The following is a 27,942-nucleotide window of genomic DNA, read 5'->3' as shown; positions in this document are numbered from 1 at the left end:
CTTCCCTGCATGCTGTTCCCCCTCCCCCAGTCTGTGTGTGTCTTTGTCTCTCTGTTTCTCCCTCTGTCTCTACACGTCTCTCTGTTTTTGTGTAGGAGCCTGGATTGTCACTGGGGGGCTGCACACGGGCATCGGCAGGCATGTCGGTGTGGCGGTGAGGGATCACCAGACTGCCAGCACTGGGGGCGCCAAGGTGGTGGCCATGGGCGTGGCCCCCTGGGGTGTGGTCCGAAATAGAGACACCCTCACCAACCCCAAGGTGTGACCTAGGGTCTTGGAAAAGGAACGGGCTGGGGGCCAGGACTCCTGGGTCTAAGGGAGGAGAGGGCTGGGGTCCAGGACCCCCAGGTCTGAGGGAGGAGGGGCTGGCGGCCAGACCCCTCAGTAGGAGGAGAAGCTACTTGCGTCAGAACCTCCTGCCTCTGATGGAAAGACTTTCTGGTCTGGTCATTTGTCCTCAGGGCTCATTCCCTGCGAGCTATCGGTGGCGTGGTGACCCTGAGGATGGGGTCCAGTTTCCTCTTGACTACAACTACTCGGCCTTTTTCCTGGTGGATGATGGCACGCATGGCCTCCTGGGCGGTGAGAACCGCTTCCGCCTGCGCTTTGAGTCCTACATCGCACAGCAGAAGGCAGGCGTGGGAGGTGAGTGGCTTCCCGGACCCTCCACCGCCCGGCGTTCACCATCACTGCGGTCTGGTCTGGTTCCCTACGGTTAAGCCTTCTTTTCCCATCATTTTCTGAGTTAAAAAAAATCTTTATCTTGACATCCTCACATGCATGCAGAAAGATACAAGAAGATGGACAGCTTGATAAATTTTTCACACTCGAAACCCACTTATGCAATCAGCATCCACATCAAGAAAAAATAGTACCAGTTCCCAGAAGTCCCCTCCCGTCCTCATCCAAGAGTCACTGCTATGCTGGGGAAAATGAACCAAACCAAGAGCGGCTTTCTTTGTAAACATTTCTGTATTTTTTTTTTTTTTTTTTTTTGTAGAGACAGAGTCTCACTTTATGGCCCTCGGTAGAGTGCTGTGGCCTCACACAGCTCACAGCAACCTCCAACTCCTGGGCTTAAGCGATTCCCTTGCCTCAGCCTCCCGACTAGCTGGGACTACAGGCGCCCGCCACAACGCCCGGCTATTTTTTGGTTGCAGTTTGGCCGGGGCCGGGTTTGAACCTGCCACCCTCGGTATATGGGGCCGGCGCCTTACCGACTGAGCCACAGGCGCCGCCCTAAACATTTCTGTATTTAAAAAATTAACCTAATTCTGGGCGGCGCCCAGAATTCTGGGTGGCTCAGTGAGTAGGGCGCCGGCCCCATATACCGAGAGTGGTGGGTTCAAACCCAGCCCCGGCCAAACTGCAACCAAAAAATAGCCGGGTGTTGTGGCGGGCGCCTGTAGTCCCAGCTGCTCGGGAGGCTGAGGCAGGAGAATCACGTAAGCCCAGGAGCTGGATGTTGCTGTGAGCCGTGTGACGCCACGGCACTCTACCAGGGCAGTAAAGTGAGACTCTGTCTCTACAAAAAAAAAAAAAATTAATTTAATTCTTTAACTTTATTTAGATTTTAGGTAAATTTAACCTTATTTTTTTTTAAAGTTTTTTTATTTTTTATTTTATTTTATTTATTTATTTATTTATTTTTGATTTTGGCCAGGGCTAGGTTTGAACCCGCCACCTCTGGCATATGGGACCGGCGCCCTACTCCTTGAGCCACAGGCACCGCCCTTAACCTTATTTTTTAAATGAGCATACAGTGAAATGGACTTTTTTGAGTGTACAGTTCTATGAACTTTAGCATATATATAGATTCACGTACCCGTGAATGCAACCAGGATACATGCTAGTTCTGTAGCCACAAAGGAATCCCCTTTGTTCCCCTGACAGTTGCTGATCTCTTTCTATCATTACAGTTTTTTTTTGTTTGTTTGTTTGTTTTTGCCAGAATGTCTTAGAAACCGAATAGTATAGGGTGGCCATAGAGTTCATGTGCAATTATTATGTAACTTTTGAGACTGGCTTCTTTCATTCAACATAAGACATTATGACAGTTTTTTGTTTGTTTATTTATGTATCTATTTATTTATTTATTATTATTATTTTTTTGTGTGTGTGTGTGTGTGTGTGTGGTTTTTGGCCGGGGCTGGGTTTGAACCCGCCACCTCCGGCATATGGGACCGGTGCCCTACTCACTGAGCCACAGGCGCCGCCCTATCTATTTATTTTTTGAAATAGAGTCTCTGTTACTCTTAGTAGAGTGCCTTGATGTCATAGGTCAGAGCAACCTCAAACTCCTGGGCTCAAGCAATTGTCTTGCCTCAGCCTCCCTCGTAGCTGGTACTACAGGCACCCACAACAACACCAGGCTATTTTTGGAGATGGGGGTCTCACTCTTGCTCAGGCTGGTCTCAAACTCATGAGCTCAAGCAATCCACCCTCCTTGGCTTCCCAGAATGCTGGGATTACAGGCGTGAATAACCACGCCCAGGCTTATGACGGCTTTATAAATAATGTGTTCATTGGAACAACTCGAATCATAAAAAGATATATGAAGAAAAGTTTGATTATAAAAGTTAATTATCTTCTCCTCCCAGTCCTTGGGATAATCAGTGTTCCACATTTGGAGTTTACCCTTTTTACTTTTCTCTATGCTATAAAATACTGTGCAATTGCAACTATAAGTTGTTTCTTTCTTGTTCTTTTTTATGCATATATGTATTATACTTTTCCTATGGCCATCTTTTTGGTTCCGAATTTCTCTATCTTGTTTCTTTTTCTAATAGTTACATGATATTCCTTTGTAAAGATGTACCATCTGTTATTTGACAATTTCCCTCCAGGTGTGGTGGGGCACTTCTGTAGTCCCACCTACCTGGGAGGATCACTTGAGCCTAGGAGTTTGAGACCAGCCTGGGTGACACAGCAAGATCCTGTCTCAAAAAAAGAAAAAAAAAGTCCCAATTGATAGATACTTAACAGTTTTACTGATGTTTGATATAACAAAAAATACTGAATAAATATCTTTGAATGGACATTTATTTAATTTTTTTTTATTTATTTTTTTGCAGTTTTGACTGGGGCCAGGTTTGAACCTGCCACCCTCAGCATATGGGACTGGTGCCCTCCTCCCTGAGCCACAGGCACCACCTTGAATGGACATTTATTTATACACCTGTGTGTAAGTTACATACAGGTGTTTTATTTATTTATTTATTTAATTTTTGAGACAGAGTCTCACTCTGTCACCCTGGGTAGGGTGCTGTGGCATCATCACAGTTCATGCAACCTCAAATTCTTGGGCTCAAGAGATCCTCTGGCCTCTACCTCCCTAGTGGCTGGGACTACAGGTACCTGTCATGATGCCTGGCTAGTCTTAGTTTTGTTTGTTTGTTTTTCTATTTTTAGTAGCGATGGTGGTCTCAAACTCCTGAGCTCAAGTGATCTGCCAACCTTGGCCTCTCAGAGTGCTAGGATTACAGGCCTGAGCCACCTTGCCCAGCCATATACAGGCATTTTACGTTTTATACAATAGATTCCACAAAATAGGATTGCTGTGTGTATATTTTAATATATAGGATGAAGTAACTTGCTAAAAAATTGTAGCAATTTTCACTTCCATGAAGAATGTGAGAGTTGAGGGCTTGCTTTGGCAGCACATGTACTAAAATTGGAAAGATACAAGAAGATTAGTGTGGCCTCTTCACTAGGATGACATGCGAATTCATGAAACATTCCATAAAAATGAAAATAACAAAAAATGTGGGAATGTGCCCTTTTCCATCCAGTCCCAACCAACTCTGGCTATTCTTGCTTTCTTTTTGTTTGTTTTTTGAGACAGAGTCTTGCTATGCTGCCCTCACTAGAGTGCTATGGCGTCACAGCTCATGGCAACCTCAAACTCTTGGGTTTAAGTGATTCTCTCTGTAGTCCCTCTCTTGGGACTACAGGCACCTGCCACAACCCCTAGCTATTTTTTTTGTTGTAGTTGTCATTGTTGTTTAGCTGGCCCAGGCCGGATTCTAACTGTCAGCCTTGGTGTATGTGGCCAACGCCATAACCACTGTGCTACGGGCGCCAAGCCTATTCTTGCTTTCCTTTGTATTTACTTTTTATTTTTGCCAATCTGATGGGTAAGAAAATGAAAGAAAATCATGCTTTTTTTTTTTTTTTGTAGAGACAGAGTCTCACTTTATGGCCCTCAGTAGAGTGCCATGGCATCACACAGCTCACAGCAACCTCCAACTCCTGGGCTTAAGTGATTCTCTTGCCTCAGCCTCCCAAGTAGCTGGGACTACAGGCGCCCGCCACAACGCCCGGCTATTTTTTGGTTGCAGTTTGGCCGGGGCCGGGTTTGAACCCGCCACCCTAGGTATATGGGGCCGGCGCCTTACCGACTGAGCCACAGGCGCCGCCCAGAAAATCATGCTTTTAATTTGATCTTTTACTTTATGTAACTACTATTAAAAGATATATATTTGTTGGCCAATCAGATTTCCTCACTTATGAATTGGCTGTTCACATCCCGAAAACATATCCATGTTTTGTTTTTTTTTTTGAGACAGAGCCTCAAGCTGTCGCCCTGGGTAGAGTGCTATGGCATCACAGCTCACAGCAACCTCCAACTCTTGAGCTTAGGTGATTCTCTTGCCTCAGCCTCCCAAGTAGCTGGGACTACAGGTGCCCACCACAACGCCTGGCTATTTTTTTGTTGTTGCAGTTGTTATTGTTTAGCTGGCCTGGACCAGGTTCAAACCCTTAGTGTATGTGGCCGGTGTTCTACTCGCTGAGCTACGGGCACTGCTTTCTTTTTTTTTTTTTCCAGACAGTCTTACTATGTCTTGTATGTTTTAAAATGAGTTATTTCTTTCTTATTTTTTGGTAGAAATTCTTTGTGTTCTGTCAATAGTAACCCTTTGACCATTATATGTGTCACAAAATTTAAAAATCTCTGTTAATGTAGAGTCTATTGCTATAAAGATTCTATAATTTAGCTCGGTACCTGTGGCTCAAGCAGCTAAGGTGCCACCCACATACACCAGAGCTGGTGGGTTTGAATCCAGCTCGGGCCCACCAAACAACAATGACGGCTGCAACCAAAAAATAGCCGGGTGTTGCGGTGGGCACCTGTAGTCCCAGCTACTTGGGAGGTGGAGGCCGGAGAATAGCTTGAGCCCAGGAGTTAGAGGTTGCTATAAGCTGTGATGCCATGGCACTCTACCCAGGGCAAAAAGCTTGAGGCTCTGTCTCAAAAAAAAAAAAAAAGATTCTATAATTTTTGTGTGGTTAGATATATCTTTTGTCTCTTATAGCACTTAGGTTTTCTGTCTTAAAAAGGCCCATCCCACACCAAGAGAAATATTCTCCTAAGTCTTCTTTTAATATCTCATAGTTTTATATTTAAACCTTTAGTCCATCTGGAAATGAATTTTACATATTTTGAGGTCAGGAGTCAACATTTCTTTTCTTCAGAGTGGGAAGCCATGTTTTCTTCATGACCATTTAATAAGTAAACCATCTCTTTCCAGCTGAATTGAAATGCCTGCTATAACATCAGTAAAACTTTAAGTATCTATTGTTTGTTCGTTTGTTTTTGAGACAGCATCTCACTATGTCACCCTCGGTAGAGTGCTCTGGCATCACAGCTCACAGCAACCTCTAACTCTTGGGCTTACCCTATTATCTTGCCTCAGCCTCCCAAGTAAGCTGGGATTACAGGTGCCCACCACAATGCCTGGCTATTTTTTTTTCCTTTTGAGACAGAGCCTCAGGCTGTCACCCAGGGTAGAGTGCTGTGGCATCATAGCTCACAGGAACCTCCAACTCCTGGGCTTAAGCGATTCTCTTGCCTCAGCCTCCCAAGTAGCTAGGACTACAGGTGCCCACTACAATGCCTGGCTGATTTTTGGTTGTAGTTGTCATTGTTGTTTGGCAGGCCTGGGCTGGATTTGAACCTGCCAGCTCTGGTGTATGTGGCTGGCCCCTTAGCCGCTTGAGCTACAGGCACTGAGCCTATTTTTTTTTGTTGTTGTTGCAGTTGTTATTGTTGTTTAGCTGGCCAGGGCCGGGTTTGAACTTGCCACCCTTGGTGTATGTGGCTGGTGCTGTTAACCACTGTGCCATGAGTGCGGAGCCAGGATTTCTTTTTGAGATAGGATCTTGCTTTGTCACCCATGCTGGTCTCGAACTCCTAGGCTCCTACTTATGTATTCAGTTCATTAATATGGTGAAATTTGTTTGGACTCTTTTTCTTTCCCACCTCTCTATTTATATATTTGTGTGCCAAACTGTATATTTTTTAACTGTAATTTTTAAAAATTAAAAAAACATTTAATTATTACAGGTACATAAAAATCGTGTACCTTTGTGGAGTACATGTGGTGTTTTGACACAGGCATACAATGTGAATTAACAAAATCAGGGTAACTGGAGTATCCATCACCTCAGGTATTTATCATTTCTTTGTGTTAGGAACATTCCAATTCCATTCTTTTAGTTATTTTAAAATATACTTTAACTTATTGTTTATCAGTTACATTGTTGTGCTATCAACTATTGTTCATTCTAACTATATAACAATATTTTTGCACCCATTAGCCATCCCCACTTTATCCTCCCTCCCTTTCCAGCCTCTGATAACCATCATTTTATTCTGTCTCCATAAGATCAATTGTTTTTAATATTTAATTCCCAATTATCAGTGATAACACCCAAAATCTGTCTTTCTGTGCTTGGCTTATTTCTTTTTCTTTATCTTTTTGTTTTGTTTGTTTTGTTTTTTTGAGACAGACCCTCAAGCTATTGCCCTTGGTAGAGTGCTGTGGTGTCACAGCTCACAGCAACCTCCAACTCCAGGGTTTAAGCAATTCTCTTGCCTCAGCCTCCGAGTAGCTGGGAGAACAGGTGCCCACCATAAATTTCAGCTATTTTTTGATTGTAGTTGTCATTGTTTGTCAGGCCCGGGCCAGATTCAAACCCAACAGCTCTGGTGTGTGTGGCTGGCACCTTAGATGCTTGAGCTACAGGCGCTACCCTTTATCTTTATTTTTAGAAACTGAGTCTTACTCTGTTGCCCCAGGCTAGAATGCTGTGGCATCATAGCTCACAGGAACCTCAAACTCTTGGGCTCAAGTGATTCTCTTGCCTCATCCTCCCTAGTAGCTGGGACTATAGTTGCCCACCACAATGCTGGCTAGTTTTTCTGTATTTAGTAGAGATGGGGTCCTGCTCTTCTTCAGGCTGGTCTTGAACTCCTGAGCTCAAGGGATCCTTCCACTTCAGCCTCCTAGGGTGTTAGGATTACAAGTGTGAGCCACCACACTTGGCTAAAGACATTTTTTTTTTTTGAGACAGAGTCTTACCATGTCGCTGTTGGTAGAGTGCTGTGGTCATAGCCCACAGCAACCTCAAACTCTTGGGCTTAAGAGATTCTCTTGCCTCAGCCTCCCGAGTAGCTGGGACCACAGGCGCCCGCCACAATGCCCAGCTATTTATTTTGTTGCAGTTTGGCTGGAGCGGCGTTCGAACCCACCACCCTTATTATATGGGGCCAGTGCCCTACTCACTTTGCCACAGGTGCTGCCCCATGTGTTAATTTTCGACAAGTTGATTTGTATTAGTTTTTCCATTTATTCAGGCTTTGTCCTTATGTAAGATCTGTAAATTTCTTTATAAAGACTGTGTACCTTTCTGGATGAATTAATTTCCAGGTATCTTATAATTTTCTCAAAACCTGAATAAGATACATATAATTACTAGTTTGGAGAAAAGTTTTTGATATTCGTGTATTTTTCTTTTCTTTTTTGTTTTGGAGACAGAGTCTCACTTTGTCATTCTCTGTAGAGTGTAGTGGCATCATAGTTCACAGCAACCTCAAACTCTTGGGCTCAAGTGATCCTCTTGCCTCAGCCTCCCAAGTAGTTGAGACTAGAGGCATCTGCCACTATGCCTGGCTCATTTTTTAGAGACCGGGGCAGGGGGTGGGGTGGGGTCTGGCTCTTGTTCAGATTGGTCTCAAACTCCAGAGCTCAGGCAGTCCACCCACCTCGGCCTCCAAGAGTGCTAGGATTACAGGTGTGAGCAACCACACCCAGCCCTGTGTATTTTTCTTGTATCAATCCTCTTACTAAATTCTCTTGTTAATTTTTTTTTTAATTTTCATTTCTTGGTGGCATCTTCTAATTTTCTGGGAATATAAATCATTTTTGTTCTCCCAATAGATCTTTGTCTCTTCTAGCTTTACAAAAAAACTACCAGTTTTCATTTCAATTATTTCATTTTCTTACATTATTACAGTAGCACAAAACTCCAGGACGAGTAGAATGTGAATAGTGGTAATACAGCCTAGTTTCATATTTTAATGGGAAGAGAGTTAATATAAAACCAGCTTATATGATATTGCTATTGGGCTTTGGTAAATATCTATATTGTGTTTGGATAGTCTTTTTTATTCCTATTTTCTTCCTTTTCTATTTGAACTTTCATCCTTTCTGGCTCCTGCGTGGTTAATCAATTACAGGACTGACTCATGCGAGAAAGGGTGCGGTGGCTCACGCCTATCATCCTGGCACTCTGGGAGGCCAAGGCGAGAGGATCCCTGGAGCTCAGGCGTTCGAGACCAGCCAGAGCAAGAAAAAGACCTCTTCTCTACTAAAAATAGAAAAACTAGCCAGGTGTTGGGGCAGGCATGGTAGTCCCAGCTAGAAGCAAGAGGATCACTTAAGCCCAAGAGGTAGAGGTTGAGGTTGACACCATGGTACTCTATCCAGGATGACAGAGTGAGTCTCTGCCTCAAAAAACAAAAAAATAAAACAAACAAACAAACAAAAACTTGAAAGAAACACTTGCTTCATCTTGGGACTCAGCAGTCTTGGCCCTTAGCCCCTCCCTTCCTTGGGAAGTTAAGCAGTACTGTCTTCAAAATCTAGCCCTTCCCAAAGTGCTCAAAGAAAGGACAATTCCCATGAGCCTCAGAACAGAGGACTAGGAAGAGGCCAGCGTTTACTCCAGGACTCCTGGGAAAAGTGGTTCTCTCCAATTCCCATGGTGACCAAAACCCCTTTCTTCTCTCCTTAGGGACTGGAATTGACATCCCTGTCCTCCTCCTCCTGATTGATGGTGATGAGAAGATGTTGAAGGTATACGGGCCCACATGCCTGTGCCAAAGTGGGGATGGGGATTGGCAGCCAGTACTGCTGGGTCCTTAGTCTTAGTGGAGGAGGGGCTGGGGGTCTGGACTCCAGGGAGGGTAACCATCCTGCCTTCCTGGACCTGACTCTCCCCTTCATCTTGTAGCAAATAGAGAATGCCACCCAGGCTCAGCTCCCCTGCCTCCTGGTGGCTGGCTCTGGGGGAGCCGCGGACTGCTTGGTGGAGATGCTGGAAGACACTTTGGCCCCAGGGAGTGGGGGAGCCAGGAGAGGTGAAGCCCGGGATCGGATTCGGCGTTTCTTCCCCAATGGGGATCCTGAGGTTCTGCAGGCCCAGGTATGACACTTCCCCAATTCTGGATCCTGAGATGGAAAGGAACTGGGGACCAGGCCTAATGGGTCAGAGGGACAAAGTGATGGGGGTCCAGACTCCCAGGCTCTACATCCTGGAGGAGAATGGTCTCCTGCATTCCTCTGGACAAGCCCAGGAGGAGTTTGGGCTGGCGATGGAGAATTTGGTGTTCTGCAGGTAGAGAGGATTATGACCCGGAGGGAGCTGCTGACAGTCTATTCATCTGAGGATGGCTCTGAGGAATTTGAGACCATTGTTTTGAGGGCCCTTGTGAAGGGTAAGAGTTGGACTCCCAAATTCTCTCCCTCAGCTCAACCTTGGATGCCTTTTATGGCCTGAGTACTTCATCCACCCACTGTAATCCACGGCCCCTTTATCTTTCTCTGTCTTTCCCCTTTTTAATGTGTCTTGGGGCTTTGCATGGTGCTCCCTTGAGTTTCCCCAAATGCTTTCATTTTGTTCGATATCTGCTTCCCTCTGTTGGATCCATCCATTCATTTCTTCATCTTTCCATCCATCCAGGCAGCCATCCATGTGCACAGATTGATCTTTCTATCTATTCATTTACCCATCCTTCCATTCATCTCTCATTCTTTCATCCCTTCATCTGTCCATCCATTTTTTCTATCCACCCATTCTTTTTTTCTTTTATCAACAGAGGGATTAAGGGTTCTCTTCAGTATCCACCCATCTTTCACCCATACATCCACACATCCATTGACAATTCCATCCACTCATTCTCAAAACCACTCATTCTTCCATTCGTCTGTCTTTCATCTGTGCATCTATTCATCCATCTATCCATTCATCTTTTCATTCATCCTTCCAACTGTTCTTCCATCTGTCCATCCACCCACCCATTTTTCCCTTTCTACATGTGTTAAGCACTTTGGTTGGACATGACCCAACATATCATGTCCCAGGAAGGACTTCCTGATATTTCACTAGAAATGGTGGCTTAGAGGACTGAATGATGAAAACCACTTCAGGGAGTACAGTGACCACCAGGAAGAGACTGGGGATGGGGCTCATTTATTCGTTCAACAAACACCATCCTGGGGTCCAGAAAGCAGACCTACTGATATTTCCCTGCTAGGATCCCAGATCCTACTAGGGTTATTGTGTCCACAACTGTAAGCAACATTTAAGACAAAAACCCAGTGAAGAAACCCCTGTCAGTAGAGGAGAACATTCAAAGAGGCATTGGTAGTTAAACTGGACCTTGAAGAATCTGTAGAATTTTAGTCTTAGTATGCTGGAAGGTGAGATAGACAGAGAGGAAGGAAGATTCCCAGGACTCTGTGGGGATGTTGGTGGGGAGAAACATTTCATTGTCCATATAATTTTCTGGGGGAAACACCTACTTATCTAAAAACTCCCCAGAGTCAAAAAAAAAAAAAAAAAGAAAAGAAAACACTCCCCAGAGTCATATGAAGTGGCAACATACAGCATTTTCAGGTTGTTATCCCACCATGTTTGTAGGGTGGTAGGAAGAGTAGTTTTTGACTTTGGAATCAGTTAATTTATTGAATTAAATAACAGCTGGGCTCCTTCTTTGCTGTGCTTGAGAAAGAGGTTTCCCCTCTCTGAGCTTCAGTTTCTCTCCAAAAAACAGAGACAATATCTTGCAGGAGTGTAGTGAGCTTTCAAGGCAAGGATTGAGCAGGGCCTGTTCCCCAGCAAAGGCCTAATAAATAGGAACTCTTCTTAATATGATTCTATTTCCTGTGGGGGCCCATCTTTAAATATGGGATGATAGTGGGAAAATCTGATTCGCTTTACAGAATTTAACTCAGCAGCCTCCTGGGAGAAAGCAGGGCAGCTCTTTCTGAGCTGTGGTTTGGGGGTGGGAGTTGGCATGAGTTCACTGCCTGCAGAAGTGGAAGTGATCGCACTCTGCTGAGGAAATTAGAGAAGGCTGAAGGGTTTGGGGAAGCAGAGTTGAATGGATGGTATTTCGGTGAGAAGGAAGAGGAAAGGGAACCAATGGTCTGTAAGAGTCTAGCAGAGGCCAGGCACTGTGCAGAGCAGTTGGTTTTTATACCTTATCCTCCATCCCTGCCTACAAGGATGAGCTCACATCTTCTCTTCACAGATGAAGAGACTAAGATGCTCAGGGAGGGGGAAAGTGACTTGCCCACGGTCACCCAGCTAGTAGCAGGGGCCAGGCTTTTCATTCAGGTCTGTATGATTCTTGGGCCCATTGCAAGGGGCATGTGTAGGGTGGGATAGTGGCTCACGGGGTTGCTATGAAGCATGTGGCATGACGGGGGTGCTGGAGACAAGGCTGGTGAGCCAGGCAGGGCCACACCACTTGGGACCTGGAATGCCAGGTGAAGGGGCTGAGACCATTGTAAGAGGCAAGGGAGGACCAGGATCAGTTTTGTGGATAGAAAGACTCGCTGTGAGTGGTTAGGGGCAGACTGGAGTTGAGAAACCAGATCACAAGCAAAGGGAAGAAACTGCAGTGGTGGTGGTGATAGGGGATGAAGCTTGAGCTGCAGCTGGGGCTGGGGGACAAAGGGGGGACTAGGCACAGAGATTTAGGGAGCCAGATATGGGGCTTGGGGACCTTAAGGTTGTAGGACAGGAGGGAAAATGAAGGACACACAAGGGCAGACCTGGGGGTCTGCCTCATTGATTGGGTAGAGAGAGGGACCATTCCTGAGATGGGTTGGTGGGGGTAGATGCTGAGGTCAATGTGTGTGTGGGGGGTCCAGATGCCAAATAGTGCCAGGTTAAAGCAGAAAATGAAGCAAGATATTAGAAATTTCTTTCCTTCTCTTGAAACTATGAGGACGGCTGGGTGAAGTGGCTCAGGCCTGTAATCCTAGCACTCTGGGAGGCTGAGGCAGGTGGATTGCTTGAGCTCATGAGTTCAAGACCAGCCTGAGCCAGAGGGAGACCCTGTCTCTACTAAAAATATAAAAACTAAGGCAAGAGGATTGCTTGAGCCCAAGAGTTGGAGGTTGCTGTGAGCTATGATGTCGCCATGGCACTCTACCCAGGGTGACAGCTTGAGACTATGTTCCAAAAAAGAAAAAAAAAGAAAGAAAAAAAAACTGTGAGGAAAGTAGGGGAGATTCATAGAATCTCAGAATCCCACTCTGAATTAACCTCTGGATTTCAAAAAGAAATATAAAGCTGTATGGTACTAGACAAGTTACTGCCTTTCTTTGCGCCTCTATTTCCTCAGTTATCAACCTTTGAGGTTATACTGGCTAAGCTGCAGATTCCTCATAGTTTGAAACTTCTTCCTACAGTGCTATTACTGATAACAATAGGGGTACCATTATTGTTCCTGTTTTATAGATGAAGAAACTGAGGCTTCCAAGTTTCAGTGACTTGCCAGAAGTCATTCAGTTGATATGGGTGGACCTGGGATTGGAACCCAGGTCTGCCTACCCCAGGGGTCACTGTTCATCTCCACTATACTAAATTACCTAGTTTTGTGATACCAGCTTTTGGGACAACCAAAATGAGATTAATTTTCTTTGGAGATGGATGTGAAACAAGTGGAGGCAGAAGGAGAAACGAACTCCATGGCACCAGTGCTCTTTAGAATGTTTCATGCCCCTGTTGACTGAACGTGTTTGGATCTATTAAATACCTGGGTCAGGCTGTGTGCAGTGGCTCACGCCTGTAGTCCTAGCACTCGGATAAGCCGAGGCAGGAGGAACACTTGAGGTCAGGAGTTCAAGATCACCCTGAGCAAGAGCAGCAAGGCCCCATCTCTACTAAAAATAGAAAAATTAGCCAGGTATTGTGGTGGGCACGTGTAGTCCCAGGTGCTTGGGAGGCTGAGGCAAGAGGATTGCTTGAGCTCAAGAGTTTGAGGTGTGAGCTGGATGCCATGGCACTCTGTCCAGGGTGACAGAATGAGACTCTACCACAAAACAAAACAAAACAAAATGAAAATTAAAAAAAAAACAAAACAGCTGGGTCAAATATTTAAAGGCCTTTTGTTCTCCTTTCTTTTTTCTTTTTGAGACAATCTCACTCTGTCGTCCTGGGTAGAATGCCATGGTGTCATCATAGTTCACAGCAACTTCAAACTCTTGGGCCCAATAGCTCCTCTTGCCTCAGCCTCCTTAGTAGCTGGGACTACAGGTGCCTGCCACAATGCCCCTCTAGTTTTTCTTTTCTTTTTTTTTTTTTTTTGTAGAGACAGAGTCTCACTTTATGGCCCTCGGTTGCAGTTTGGCCGGGGCCGGGTTTGAACCCGCCACCCTCGGTATATGGGGCCGGCACCCTACCGACTGAGCCACAGGCGCCGCCCCCCTCTAGTTTTTCTATTTTTAGTAGAGATGGGGTCTCACTCTTGCTCAGGGTGCTCTCCAACTCCTGAGCTCAGGAGATCCACCTGCCTCCGCCTCCCAGAGCAGTAGGATTACAGGCATGAGCCACTGCACCCGGCCCCTTTATACAGAGTTTAAATGTCAGGCATCTCAAATAGAAGCAAAACACATTCATTGGAAGTCCCCACTTTCCCCTTGACTTCTTGCACCATCTCTCTCTCTCAGCTTGTGGGACCTCTGAGGCTTCAGCTTACCTGGACGAGCTGCGTTTGGCTGTGGCTTGGAACCGTGTGGACATTGCCCAGAGCGAACTCTTTCGGGGGGACATCCAATGGCGGGTGAGGGGTCAGGGCCAGGAGTCTGGGGATCCTGTGAAAGGGGATGTGGTCTCCGTCCTACCTGACTTCTGGGACACCTGGCCCTGCCTTCCATTTTGGATGTCCAGCCTTCCCTTAATCCTCCATCCATCTCTGACTTTAGGTCTAACCCCATCTTGTGTCCTCTCTCCCCATCCACCATCCATCTATCCATCTGTCACTCATAGCCAAGTCCCCTCATCTCCTGTCCTTAACCTGGCTTTCTGTTCACTGCTCATCTCTTTCCCTGTTCATCCCACCTGGCTAGTCCTTTCACCTGGAGGCCTCCCTCATGGATGCCTTGCTGAACGACCGGACCGAGTTCGTGCGCTTGCTCATCTCCCACGGCCTCAGCCTGGGCCACTTCTTGACCTCTACGCGCCTGGACCAACTCTACAGCGCGGCGCCACCCAGCTCGCTCCTCCACAGCCTCCTGCACCAGGTGTCCCACAGCGCGAGCACCAAATCTCCAGCCCCAAAAGGCGAGGCTGCGGGGCCCCCGCCCCCTGACGTGGGGCAGGTGCTGAGGATGCTGCTGGGGAAGACGTGTGCCCCGCGGTACCCATCCGGGGGCTCCCGGGACCCCGGCCCTGGTCGGGGCTGCGCGGACATCGCGGAGAGTGTAAGAACCGGACGAGGCTGCGCGGAAGGACCTAGGGGCGGGACCACTCTGGTGGAGGGGCGTGGCCAACCCGGTGGTTGGGCCTGTCCTCAGCCGTCTCCTTTCACCTGCAGGTGGGTCTGCTCTCGGACAGAGCCAACTCAGAGCTCTCGCTGGACGCCAGCCTCGGACAGGCCCCCTGGAATGACCTGCTCCTTTGGGCACTGCTGTTGAACAGAGCCCAGATGGCCATGTACTTCTGGGAGATGGTGAGTCAATCTCTCATTCTGTTTTTTTTTATTTTATTATTATTTTTTTATTTTTGGCCTGGGGCTGGGTTTGAACCCACCACCTCCAGCATATGGGGCTGGTGCCCTACTCCTTTGAGCCACAGGCACCACCCTATTTTATTTTGTTTTATTGAGACAGAGCCTCAAGCTGTCATCCTGGGTAGAGTGCCATGGCATCACAGTTCACAGCAACCTCCAATTCCTGGGCTCAAGCGATTCTCCTGCCTCCGCCTCCCAAGTAGCTGGGACTACAGGAGCCTGCCACAACGCCCAGCTATTTTCTTTCTTTCTTTATTTCTTTTTTTTGTTTTGGTTGCAGCCATCATTGTTTGGCGGGCCGGGCTGGATTTGAACCCACCAGCTCAGGTGTATGTGGCTGGCACCTTAGCCGCTTGAGCCACAGGCGCCGAGCCTTTATTTTTATTTTTTGAGACAGAGTCTCATTTTGTTGCCCTTGATGCTATGGCGTCATAGCTCACAGCAACCTCAAACTCTTGGGCTCAAGCGATTATCTTGCCTCATACTCTGAAAGTAGCTGGGGTTACAGGCGCCCACCACAACATCTGGGTATTTTTGGAGAGGAGGTCTGGCTTTGCTCAGGCTGGTCTCGAACCTGTGAGATCCGGCAATCCACCCACCTTGGCCTCCCAGAGTGCTAGGATTACAGGCGTGAGCCACTGCGCTTGGCCCTCTCATCCTGTTCTCCTGCATGCCTGTCCTTTATGCCCACCTGGAGCCAAAGCCCAACGTGAGATTTCCTGACCTCTGACGTCACCCTGACAGGCCCCCATTCCTCAGTCCCTAATATATATGCCCCCTACTATTTTGTCTTCCTTTTCTCTTCTCCACATCATTTTATTATTATTATTATTATTTTATTTTTTGTCACAGAATCTCAATTTGTCACCCTTGGTAAAGTGCTGTGGCGTCACAGTTCACAGCAACCTCAAACTCTTGGGCTCAAGTGATTCTTTTTCTTCAGCCTCCTGAGTAGCTGGGACTACAGGTGCCCACTATGGCACCTGGCTATTTTTAGAGACAGGGTCTCATTGTTGCTCAGGCTGGTCTCAAACTGAGTTCAAGCAATCCACCCGCCTCGGCCTCCCAGAGTGCGGGAGCCACCACACCCAGCCATACAATTTTTTTTTTTTTTTTGAGACAGAGTCTCAAGCTGTCGCCCTGGGTAGAGTGCTATGGCATCACAGCTCAGAGCAACCTCCAACTCCTGGACTCAAGTGATTCTCTCACTTCAGCCCCCCAAGTAAACTGGGACTACAGGCACCTGCCACAACATCTGGCTATTTTTTGGTTGTAGTTGTCATTGTTGTTTGGCAGGCCTGAGCTGGATTCGAACCTGCTGGCTCCAGTGTATGTGGCTGGCACCTTAGCTGCTTGAGCTACAGACACTGAGCCATACAATTTTTTAATAACTTGCTTTATGTATATTTTGGGCATTTCCCCATGTTCTCCCATATAAAGCAATCTCATTCTTTCAAAATGGTTTCCTATATAAGGAGGTTAGACATTTTCCTGTGGCTGATGGGGAGTCATTTAGACAGAGGTCCACTTGCCATTTAGATATATCATTGTAGCTGTAATGCAGAAATGAACAAAGCTAGAGAGAAGGGAGCCAGCTAAGAAAATAAAACTAAGGTTCTCACAGGAGCCCTGTTGAGGGCCTGGACCAAAGCAGATGCACTAGAGATGTTGGGACACATTTGAGAGATGTTGGAGAAGTCAAAAAGGAAAAAAAAAAAAAAGAAAGAGTCAAGAGATTGGAACAGGATCCAAGATGCTGCCTTTATGTTATTGAATTATCTCTCTTTTTTTTTTTTTTGAGACAGAGTCTCACTATGTTGCCCTTGGCAGAGTGCCATGGCGTCACAGCTCACAGCAACCTCTAGCTCTTGGGCTTAGGCGATTCTCTTGCCGCAGCCTCCCTAGTAGCTGGGACTACAGGTACCCACTACAACATGGGGCTATTTTTTTGTTGCAGTTGTCATTGTTGGTTAGCTGGCTCTGGCCGAGGTCAATGAACCTGCCAGCCTCGGTGCATGTGGCTTGCTCTGTAACCACTGTGCTATGGGCGCCAACCCTATTTTAACAATTTTAAAATGTAAGGCCGGGTGTGATGGCTTACTCCTGTAATCCTAGCACTCTGGGAGGCTGAGGCAGGTGGATTGCTTGAGCTCACAAGGTCGAGACCAGCCTGAGCCAGAGTGATACCTCATCTCTAAAAATAGCTGGCGTGGCTGGGCGCCTGTAGCTCAAGCAGCTAAGGTGCCGGCCACATACACCAGAGGTAGCCGGTTCAAATCCAGCCCAGGTCTGCCAAACAACAATGACAACTACAACAAAAAAATAGCCAGGCATGGTGGGTGCCTGTAGCCCCAGCTACTTGGGAGGCTAAGCCAAGAGAATCGAGTAAGCCCAAGAGTTGGAGGTTGTGAGCTGTGACACCACGGCACTCTACCCAGGACGACAGCTTGAGGCTTTGTCTCAAAGGAAAAAAAAATATATAAAATAAAGATAGCTGGCATTGTGTATAAATAAATAAATAAATAATGTATACTGCAGCATTGTTAAGTATATTCACCTTCTTGTGCAACCACCACCATCATCTATCTCCAGGACTTTTTCATCTTCCTGGAATTAAACCTGGCACTCATTACACTTGATCTTAGCCAAAAGACCAAGAAGCAATACACTTTGTACTCATTAAACAATAAACCCCTATTTCCCTCAGGCCCTGGTAATTACCATTCTACTTTTTATCTCTATGAGTATGACTATTCTAGGTACTTCATATAAGTGGAACTATATAACATTCAGTTTTTCGTGTCTACAAGGTTCATCCATGTTGCAGTATGTGTCAGAATTTCCTTCTTTTGGAATTTTATTTGGAGACAGAGTCTTGCTCTGTCATCTAGGCTGGAGTGCAGTGATCATAGCTCACTGTATCCTGAACTCCTGAGTTCAAGCGATCCTCCTGCCTCAGCCTCCTAAGTAGCTGGGACTATCGGGACCCACTGCCACAGCTGGCTAATTTTTCTATTTTTATAGGGAAGGAATCTCAATCTTGCTCAAGTTGGTCTTCAACTCCTTGCCTCAAGTGATCCTCCCACCTAGGCTTCCCAAAGTGCTTGGGTTATAGGTGTGATCCACCATGCCAGGCCTCAGAATTTCCTTCCTTTTGAAGGTTGATATATCAATGGGCACTGGGTTGTTTCTGCATTTTAACTATTATACATAATGCTGCTATGAACACTGGGGTGCTAACATTTGTTTGAATTCCTGCTTTGATTTTCTTGTGTATATACCCAGATGTGGAATTCAGGATCAGGCTGGTCTTAAACTTGTGAGCTCAAGGGATCCTCCTGCCTTGGCCTCCCAGAGTGCTAGGATTACAGGATTACAGGCATGAGCTACCACACCTGGCCAAGTTCACTGATTCTTTATTTGCCTGCTAGAATCTGTTATTAAGCCCCTCTAGTGAACTTTTTTTTTTTTTATTAAATCATAGCTGTGTACATTGATATAATCATGGACACCCTCTAGTGAACTTTTAATTTCACTTCTACTTTTTAGCTCCAGAGTTTCTGTTTGACTCCTTTTTATAATTTCTATGTATTTATTCATATTCTCTACTTGATAAGTTCTTCTGGCTTCCTTTAGTTTTTTATCTGTGATTTCCTTTTAGCACTTGGAGAATATTTCAGACAGTTTATTTAGAGTTTTTGTCTAATCATTTCAATGTAGAGTTTCTTCATGAACAGTTTTTATTAACTTCCCTTGTTTCCATGTATAGGAAACTTTCTTCCTTCTTTAAATGCCTTATTTTTTTTGTTGTTGAAAAGCGAACATTTTGAATATTATAATATGGCAATTCTGGAAATCAGCCTACCCCTTCCCTCTAAGGTTTATATTTGCTGCTTGTTGTAGGTCATAGTTGTTTGTGCAGTGACTTCTATAAACTATTTTTACAAAGTCTGCGATCTTTGTCATGTGCGGCCATGGAAGTCCCTGTTTTGTTAGTTGCATAGTCAGTGACTTGACAGAGGTTTTTCTAAATCCTTAGAGATATACACAAACAAGACAATAAAAAACTCTCCCAGTTTGCAGAGTCACTGTCTGTTGAAGCACTCTAACAACACTTAGGTAAGCTGTTTACAATTCTGCACTAGTTTTCACTTCTTAATTGTACAGAGAATAAAGGTCAGCCAGACTGAGAGCTTAAGGTCTTCTCTGGTCTTTTCTGAGCATGCATCTTGTCCTGGTCATGTGGGTAGCCTTCTGGATTTGCTATACAGGAGGGAGCTTTTCAAAGCCCTTATGCCCCCAAGTATCACCTTCCCCAGCCTTTTCCTCCCAAACTGTTTAGTGTATCTCTTGCCTGCTGCCACAGTGAGTCCTTGCAGAAGTTAATTCAGTTGCCTTTAAATGCTTTCGACACATACCACCAAGGAAAGCCACTTCTGCTCTGGGGAAGCTCTAAGACTGATGAAAACAAAGTCAAGCTCATAAATTGTTTCTTCAGGGAGCCACCAGATAGGTCCATACACACAATTACAGTTCTTTGAGAGTAAGGTCTGAATTGGTCCCTCCGGTGCTAGCAACCTGCATTGGGAATGTAGGCCATTGTCTTCAAGGTTATCACTGTGCTGGGGAGCCAGGGATGGTAAGCAGGTAGGTTAAAATGTCTCAATGTTGACTCAGTGCCTGTAGCTCAAGCAGCTAAGGCACCAGCCACATACACCAGAGCTGGCGGGTTTGAATCCAGCCCTGGGCCGCTAAACAACAACAAAACAACAACAACAACAACAACAAAAACAGCCAGGCCTGTGGCAGGTGCCTGTAGTCCCAGCTACTTGGGAGGTGGAGGCAGGAGAATTGCTTGAGCCCAGGAGTTGGAGATTGCTGTGAGCTGTGATTCCACAGCACTCTACCCAGGGTGACAGCTTGAGGCTCTGTCTCAAAAAAAAAAAGTCTCAGTGTTTTCTTACTGAAATTTAGCAGTTTCTTTCTTCATTAAGCGTTCTTTTGGGATTGGGGGGGGTTAGTAAATTTTCGATTAGATTCCATAATTTTGGAAAAGTTGATTCTGACGGTTTTTACCAGCTTATTCATTGTTTTTGTGGAGGGCTAGAGATTTGACATTTCCTGCTCTGCCACTTTTAGTGATCTTTCCAACTACTTCTTGACTTGTCTGTGACTGCTGATGTTTTTCACTCCTGCTCAGCCTCTGACTTGTATCCCTGGTCTCTAAACCATCTGACTTCTTTGCCTGATGTCCAGATTCTTTCAGATCCATCTCCAAACATTACTTCATTCTTGGCCTCTGATGACCTCAGTTAATTTCTGACCTCTGATTCTGAGCCTTCCCTTGGTCACAGGCTTTCTTTCCCTTCCCTGATCCCTCTCTGAAGTGCACCTTAACTTCTGACCCATTGATGACCCCCCCTTCTGTCTCTCTAGGGCTCTAATGCTGTGGCCTCAGCTCTTGGGGCCTGTTTGCTGCTTCGAGTACTGGCACGCCTGGAGACTCAGGCTGAGGAGGCAGCACGGAGGAAAGACCTGGCGACCAAGTTTGAGGGGATGGCCGTTGGTGTGTGGCGCACGGTGCCTGGGAGCAGGGACAAGGGTTGCCATAAGGGGGGGATGTGTATTTCCCCACTCCTCAAATACTCCTGCCCCTTCTTGTTAAGTTTCCTTTCTTTTCCCCCTCACATTTCCTCCCCACTGCTTCCCTTCCTTCTCACATAAATTCTCTGCCCCAGACCTTTTTGGCAAGTGCTATCACAGCAATGAGGAATGGGCCACCCAACTACTCTTACGTCACTGCCCACTCTGGGGGGATGCTACCTGCCTCCACCTGGCCATGCAGGCAGACGCTCGTGCCTTCTTTGCCCAGGATGGGGTACAGGTAAGCATTTGAGAGTCCCCAGCTGGACTCTGGGAACTATGAGGATGAGCCCCTGTCAATGGGAATAGTCCATGGTCTTGAGCAGACCCTCCCCTGGAGACCATCCCTCCCCTAGGAAGTCTTGCTCCTTCCTTTCTCAAAAAGGCTGCTCTTGGCTCTGTGCCCAAAGTACAGTGGTTATGGCACCAGGCGCATACACTGAGGCTGGCGGGTTTGAACCTGGCCCGGACCAGCTAAACAACAATGACAACTGCAACAAAAAATAGCCAGGCTTTGTGGCAGGTGCCTGTAGTGTCCACTGCTTGGGAGACTGAGGCAAGGGAATCACTTAAGCCCAAGAGTTTGAGTTTGCTGTGAGCTGTAAAACCGCAGCACTCTACCGAGAGCGACATACTCAGACTCTGTCTCTAAAAAAAAAAGGCTGCTCTTTCCTTGTGCCCCACTCCAGCCACAGAAAGCCAACCTTCCCAAAGTAAAGCCTATCCTCCCAAAAAGTTCCCCTCCAGGTACAGGAATTCCTGTTGACCTTAATAGGAAGTCCTTCCTACTCTTATAGGAAAGCCCATTTCTTCCAAAGGAAGTCCTGCCTCATCTATTGGAAGTCCCTCCTACTCCCATAGGAAAGTCTATTTTCTCCCAAAGGAAGTCCTGCCTCCTATACAGAAAGTCTTTCCCACTTTTATTTAAGAGGTCCTTAGTTCTGGTTCTTAACAATGAGAATGACCTCATTGGATAATTACTTAGTGTTTTGGACATAGACAAACTTTGGCCTAGGAAATCACACCCTTCCTGTGGGAAATCCTCTACCCTGGGAAGCCCTGCTTGCCCCCACAGTCTCTCTGAACCTGACCATCTGACACTTTGAAAACTTTCTCAGTATCATCAATTTAAATCTGACAGGAGCTCATTGAGTTCCACCCTCAATATGGGAAGTTCTGTCCCCTCAATAGGAAGTCCCATGTCCCATCCTCATCTACTGGAATGATTTGCCTGGCATTTCAAATAGTGGTCCAGGGTCCTTTGCTTTGTATAGTGGTTAAACTCACGGATTACAGCTCTATCACTTACTAATTGGGCCATTTCCTTAACTTCTCTGTGCATTGTATGTGACAGGAAGAAGATACTAACGAACCTCTTGTGGGTGTGGCAAGGGTTAAATGAATTTATGTAAAGTGCTCAGCCCAGTATCTGGCATATGGTATCAATAAATGTAGGCTGTTTAACTCTACTAGCCAAAACCTAGGACAAGATGTCTTTGCTTTTGACTGCTGCCACCCCCAACAAATATGGCCTCCATGTTGGGCACAGATATGGATCTTAGGGAGGGAGCTGTGGAGTGATTTGACACCTCCCCATACCTCACAGTCTCTGCTGACACAGAAGTGGTGGGGACAGATGGACAGCAGCACACCCATCTGGGCTCTAGTTCTCGCCTTCTTTTGTCCTCCACTCATCTACACCGACCTCATCACCTTCAGGTCAGTCCCCTGGGGTTAGAATAAGGATGGGGGGTGTTCAGTTCCTCCTCCTTGCTCATTTCTGCCCACCTTTCCTAATTGGTCTGCTCTTTTCCTCTGCCAAGGAGTATTCTGGGAGGTGAGCTTTTGGGGCTGCTCTCTGGGGTGTTCCTAGGGGAAATTCCTCTGCCTTTCTGGCCATGGCTGTTGGGGAAGATCCCTTTGGGATGACTTTAGGGAGCGATCTCTCTGTCTCTCACCCACCCCATGTCTGTGGGTGAAGAAGTTTGAGTTTTTCTGGAGAACTCCTCTTCTCTCTCCTCCCCACTTCTCATTCTGTTCTTCCCTCCATGCCAGGAAATCAGAAGAAAAGTCCGTGCAGAAGGACCTAGAGTCTGATGTGAATAGGGACATTAATGGGGAAGGGCCCGGCAGGTAAGTGAAGCCCCCAGCATTATGTGAGATGGGGTACCCTGGGCAGCTTCAGGACACCAGTCACTTCCATATCCCATCAGGGGCTGGGAGCAAGAGGTGAGAACTGGGACTCCTCAAAGCTAGAGAGGAGATTGTGACTTCAAAACCATTGACAATAGTGAGGAAATTTCCAAAAATGCCAAGCTCAGGCGTGGCTCAAGTTTTGGTTCTGTCACTAAGGAGACCATACTGCATATGCTCCCATCCTTCTATAGCAAGTAGAATCAGGTGGATTTGGTTCATTTAAGATTTTTCACCTACATTTTGCTTGATCCCAGGGCCTTTGGTCTTAATCACTATGCTATGGTCCCAGAAAGGTGATTTAAAAATCAAGCTTAAGCTATTGAAATAGAATTTTTATCAAACTTCTGATAATGCCACATAGCAGAGGTGCTGAGGAACTTGGTTCTGAGTTATGCAGACTTGGCTTCAATCCTGATCATGACCTTCAAAGTGACTTCACCCTGAGCCTCAGTTTCCTTTTCTGTAAAATGAAGGCAAATAGGACACCTATTTGTTAGTCAGCTGAGGTCAGGTAATGCTGCAAAAACAAAAATCAGGGCCAGCTGCAGTGGCTGATGCCTAAAATCCAGCACTCTGGGAGGCTGAGATGGGAGATCAGTTGAGGCCAAGAGTTCAAGACCAGCCTGAGAGATCCCTTCTCTACAAAAAATAAAAAAATCAGCCAGGCATGGTGGCAGGTGCCTGAAGTTCCAGCTACTCAAGAAGTCGAGGCAGTAGGATCATTTGAGCCCAGGAGTATGAGGCGGTAGTGAGCTATGATGATGCCACTGCACTGTACCCTGGCTAATAAGGTAGATCTTGTCTTTAAAAACAACAACAAAACAAACAAAAAATCTCAGTGACTCAAAACAACAAAGGTTTGTTTGTGGGTTGGCTGTGGATCTGCTCCATGTACTCTTACTTCAGGTTGAGTGCCAGCCCTGAGCTCAGGCTTTGCTGGCCTCAGAGCAGAGGGAAAAGAGACCTGGCAAACCAGGCTGTGCTCTTAAAGCCTCCACATGAAAGTGCAAAACCCACCCAGTGCAGTGGCTGAGGCCTGTAACCCCAACACTCCGGGAGGCTGAGGCGGGTGAATAGCTTGAGCTCCAGAGTTTGAGACCAGCCTGACCAAGAGCGAGACACCGTCTCTTCTTTTTTTTTTTTTAAGAGGCAGAGTCTCACTTTACTGCCCTCGATAGAGTGCCGTGGCGTCACACGGCTCACAGCAACCTCCAGCTCTTGGGCTTACGTGATTCTCTTGCCTCAGCCTCCCGAGCAGCTGGGATTATAGGTGCCCGCCACAACACCTGGCTATTTTTTTGTTGTTGTTGTTGTTGCAGTTTGGCCGGGGCTGGGTTTGAACCCGCCACCCTCGGTATATGGGGCCCACGCCCTACTCGCTGAGTCACAGGCGCCACCCGTGACACGTGACACCGTCTCTTCTAAAAATAGAAAATCTAGCTGAATATTGTGGTGGCTGCCTGTAGTCCCAGCGAGTCAGGAGGCTGAGGCAAGAGGATCGCTTGAGCCCAAGAGTATGAAGTTGCTGTGAGCTATGACACCACAACACTCTACTAAGGGTGACAGGGTGAGACTCTGTCTCAAAAAAAAGACGTGCCCAAGGCTGGGCGTGGTGGCTCACACCTGTAGTCCCAGCGCTGTGGGAGGCCGAGGCGGGTGGATTGCCTGAGCTTAGAGGTTCGAGAACAGTATGAGCAGCAGTGAACCACAGCAAGACCCCGTCTCTACTAACATCAAAACAGCCAGACATTGTGGTGGGCGTCTGTAATCCCAGGTACTGGGGAGGCAACGGGACAGAGCATCGTCAGAGGAAGCATTGAAAAAAAGAAGAAAGGGGTGGCGCCTGTGGCTCGGTTGGTAGGGCGCCAGCCCCATATACCGAGGGTGGTGGGTTCAAACCTGGCCCCAGCCAAACGGCAACCAAAAAATAGCCGGGCGTTGTGGCGGGCGCCTGTAGTCCTAGCTACTCGGGAGGCTGAGGCAAGAGAATCGCTTAAGCCCAGGAGTTGGAGGTTGCTGTGAGCTGTGTGAGGCCACGGCACTCTACCGAGGGCCATAAAGTGAGACTCTGTCTCTACAAAAAAAAGAAAAAAGAAGAAAGAAAATCAACAACAACAACAACAACAAAAAAGAGTACTTCAAACGAAGAAGAATGATGAACAAGCAAGCTGAAAAAAAAAAGAAGTGCCCAAAACAAGATTTCATAGTTAATTCTCCATAGGAAGGGTACACTGAGAGAGAGCCAGAATATTGGGTACAGTCTACCTCAATGCCTGATTGGGCCGCTGGGAGGATGCATTGAAATAATGTACATAAAAGACAGAAAAGGCATATCCTAGAGTCCAGCAGATAAGAAGTGGCCAACTAATGGTGATTATTATTACTGCTGTTATTGTTACTACAATTCTTATTTATTTTGTGGAATAATGGTGTGTGTGTGCGTGTCTGTATAAGAGTCTGGATCCACAGTAATAGAGAAACAGAGGAAGAGGCCCACATTTATATCCATCTTTGCATCCTCCATCTCCATGTTAGCCACATAACTGAGGAAAGAGAAAAGAGGAAAACATGTTCTGTTAACTGTTAGTAACATGATCAGTCTGCCAGAAGTCTATCAAACCCACTGCATAGCTCATTAAACGGTCAAATTTAAATATATATGTACATATATGCACACACATGTGTGTGTGGGGCTTTTTAAGATAATGTACAAAGAATACAAAATATTTATCAAGATAGAAGGGGAAAAACTAAGAAAAGTATTTAGACCATTGAAAAAGGTTGGATAGGCTCGGCACCCATAAAACAGTGGTTACAGTGCAGGCCACATGCACCAGGCTGGCGGGTTTGAAGCCAGCCCGGGCCTGCTAAACAACAATGACAACTGCAGCCAAAAAACAGCTGGGCGTTGTGGCAGATGCCTGTAGTCCCAGCTACTTGGGAGGCTGAGGCAAGAGAATTGCTGAAGCCCAAGAGTTGGAGGGTGCTGTGAGCTGTGATGCCGCGGCACTCTACTAGGGCGACATAGTGAGACTCTGTCTCAAAAAAAAAAAAAAGGTTGTTAGAAAGCCCCAGTGTCTGAGGTCAGGATCAGTAATGGCGTATTTGCCTTGTGATTTCCCATCTTTTGTACTAGAGGATGATGATGATGATAATGTTGATAATAGCGAATGTTATTGAACATTTATGATGGGCAGCCCTTGTACTAAATTCTCTCAATTAGCCCTGTACAATACAACCTATTATTGCTCTCGTTTTGTAGATGAAATAACTGAGACATTAAGCCACTTGCCTCAGATCACATGGTTGGTAAATGGTAGAGTTGGGATTTGAACCCAGCTCCTCTTGTTCCTGAGTCTGTGCTCTCAGCCATGGTAGAGAGTCATCTCCATGGAGAGCTTGGACAGATCCCTGCTCCTCCCTCAGAGGTTTGGGGTTAGGCCCAGGAGTCTGTGTGTGGCTGGGCTGTGAGTGATTCAAGGTAGCAGCCATTGGGGAATGCTCCATACCTATCACATGCCCTTGTTACTAGGATGAACAGAGATGAAATACAAGATCCCAGGACAGTTTTCCCTTGTCACTAGGGGGTTGTTCTCTTTCATTCTCATCCCCTTTCCCCAGTGGTTCTTTCTGTTTCCTTTCTTTTCTTTTTTGTTGGGATAGTGTCTCTCTCTTGTCACCCAGGCTAGAGTGCAGTGGCATCAATATAGCTCACTACAGCCTCCAACTCCCAGGCTCAAGCAATCCTCCTGCCTCAGCCTCTGGAGTAGCTGGGACTACAAGTGCTACCATGACACTGGCTAATTTTTCTATTTTTAGTAGAGACAGGGTCTTGCTCTTGCTCAAGCTGGTCTTATTTTTTTTGAGGCAGAGTCTCATTCTATCACCCTGAGTAGAGTGCCATTGCGTCATCACAGCTCACAGCTACCTCAGATTCCCAGGCTCAAGTGATTCTCCTGCCTCCTCCTCCTGAGTAGCTGGGACTACAGGTGCCTGCCAGCAGGCCCAGCTAATTTTTCTGTTTTTAGTAGAGATAGGGTCTTGCTCTTGCTCAGGCTGGTCTTGAACTTCTGAGCTCAAGGGATCCTCTCCCTGCTCAGCCTCCCGGAGCACTAGAAATACAGGAGAGAACTACTACACCTGGTCTCTGCTTATTTTCTTTACAACAGCTTTCTTGATATGTGATCCACATACCATGTGGTTCCCCCACATTCGGTGTATAATCCAGTGGTTTGTAGTATACTCACGGAGTTGAGAAATAATTACTGCAATTAATTTTAAAACATTTTATCCCTTCAGCAAGAAACTCTGTACCCATTAGCATCACTTTTCATTTCCCTCTGCCCTAGGCAATTTCTGTCTCTGGATTTGTCTATTCTGCATACTTTGCATAAGTGGAATAATATGCTCTATGGTCTTTTATGAATGGCTTTGTTCACTTAGACTAATTTTCTCAAGATTCAGAGATTTCAGAGATGTTGTTTCTGAAAGTTTCTGTTTCAAGTACTGTCTCAGTACTTTATTCCTTTTTATTGCTGAATAATATTCCCTTGTATGGATAGGCCCAATTTTATTTATCCATTCAGCAGCTGATAGACATTTGAGTTGTTTCCACTTTGGAACTGTTACCTTTCTGCTGCTGCTTCTTTTTTTTTTGGCCGGGGCTGGGTTTGAACCCACCACCTCCGGCATATGGGACCAGCGCCCTACTCCTTTGAGCAACAGGCGCTGCCCTCTGCTTCATTTTTTTTTTTTTTGGCCGGGGCTGGGTTTGAACCCGCCACCTCCGGCATATGGGACCAGCGCCCTACCCCTTTGAGCCACAGGTGCCGCCCATCCTCTGCTTCATTTTTAAAGAGATGCCATGTCTCCCACTCAGTTTTTTTTTTCTAGTTAACTTTTTGAATTTATTAGTATTATTCATTTTGGCGTTTTTGATTCAGGGTCAGGATTAAGAGTCAGGATGAAATTGGGACAGAGGATCAGAATGCCTGTGGGAAAGGCCAGAGATTCTG

General features: G+C 46.3%; 1 protein-coding gene and 1 non-coding gene across 4 annotated transcripts in view; both read left to right on the top strand.

The window, feature by feature from the left end:
* TRPM4 (transient receptor potential cation channel subfamily M member 4) overlaps positions 1–27,942 on the top strand; it is a 47,208-nt gene that overhangs the window by 6,481 nt on the left and 12,785 nt on the right. For 2 of the 3 annotated variants that reach the window (XM_053606937.1, XM_053606938.1), the window contains exons 5-16: positions 96–259; positions 462–645; positions 9,079–9,140; positions 9,298–9,489; positions 9,682–9,781; positions 14,028–14,140; positions 14,427–14,780; positions 14,894–15,028; positions 20,525–20,654; positions 20,827–20,972; positions 22,338–22,450; positions 22,787–22,864. In XM_053606937.1, the coding sequence (XP_053462912.1) occupies positions 96–259; positions 462–645; positions 9,079–9,140; positions 9,298–9,489; positions 9,682–9,781; positions 14,028–14,140; positions 14,427–14,780; positions 14,894–15,028; positions 20,525–20,654; positions 20,827–20,972; positions 22,338–22,450; positions 22,787–22,864 (1,771 nt within the window). The remainder of the gene's footprint in view (positions 1–95; positions 260–461; positions 646–9,078; positions 9,141–9,297; positions 9,490–9,681; positions 9,782–14,027; positions 14,141–14,426; positions 14,781–14,893; positions 15,029–20,524; positions 20,655–20,826; positions 20,973–22,337; positions 22,451–22,786; positions 22,865–27,942) is intronic. The other variant, XM_053606939.1, reaches the window with a different exon arrangement.
* LOC128597915 (U6 spliceosomal RNA) lies at positions 3,648–3,749 on the top strand. Its single transcript, XR_008383463.1, has one exon. It is a non-coding gene; the product is annotated as a U6 spliceosomal RNA (small nuclear RNA).

The sequence above is a fragment of the Nycticebus coucang genome, chromosome 10 (assembly GCF_027406575.1).
Source record: "Nycticebus coucang isolate mNycCou1 chromosome 10, mNycCou1.pri, whole genome shotgun sequence".
NCBI lineage: Eukaryota > Metazoa > Chordata > Mammalia > Primates > Lorisidae > Nycticebus > Nycticebus coucang.
Note: the sequence above shows the minus strand (reverse complement) of the source record. Positions and strands in the feature narration are given on the sequence as shown.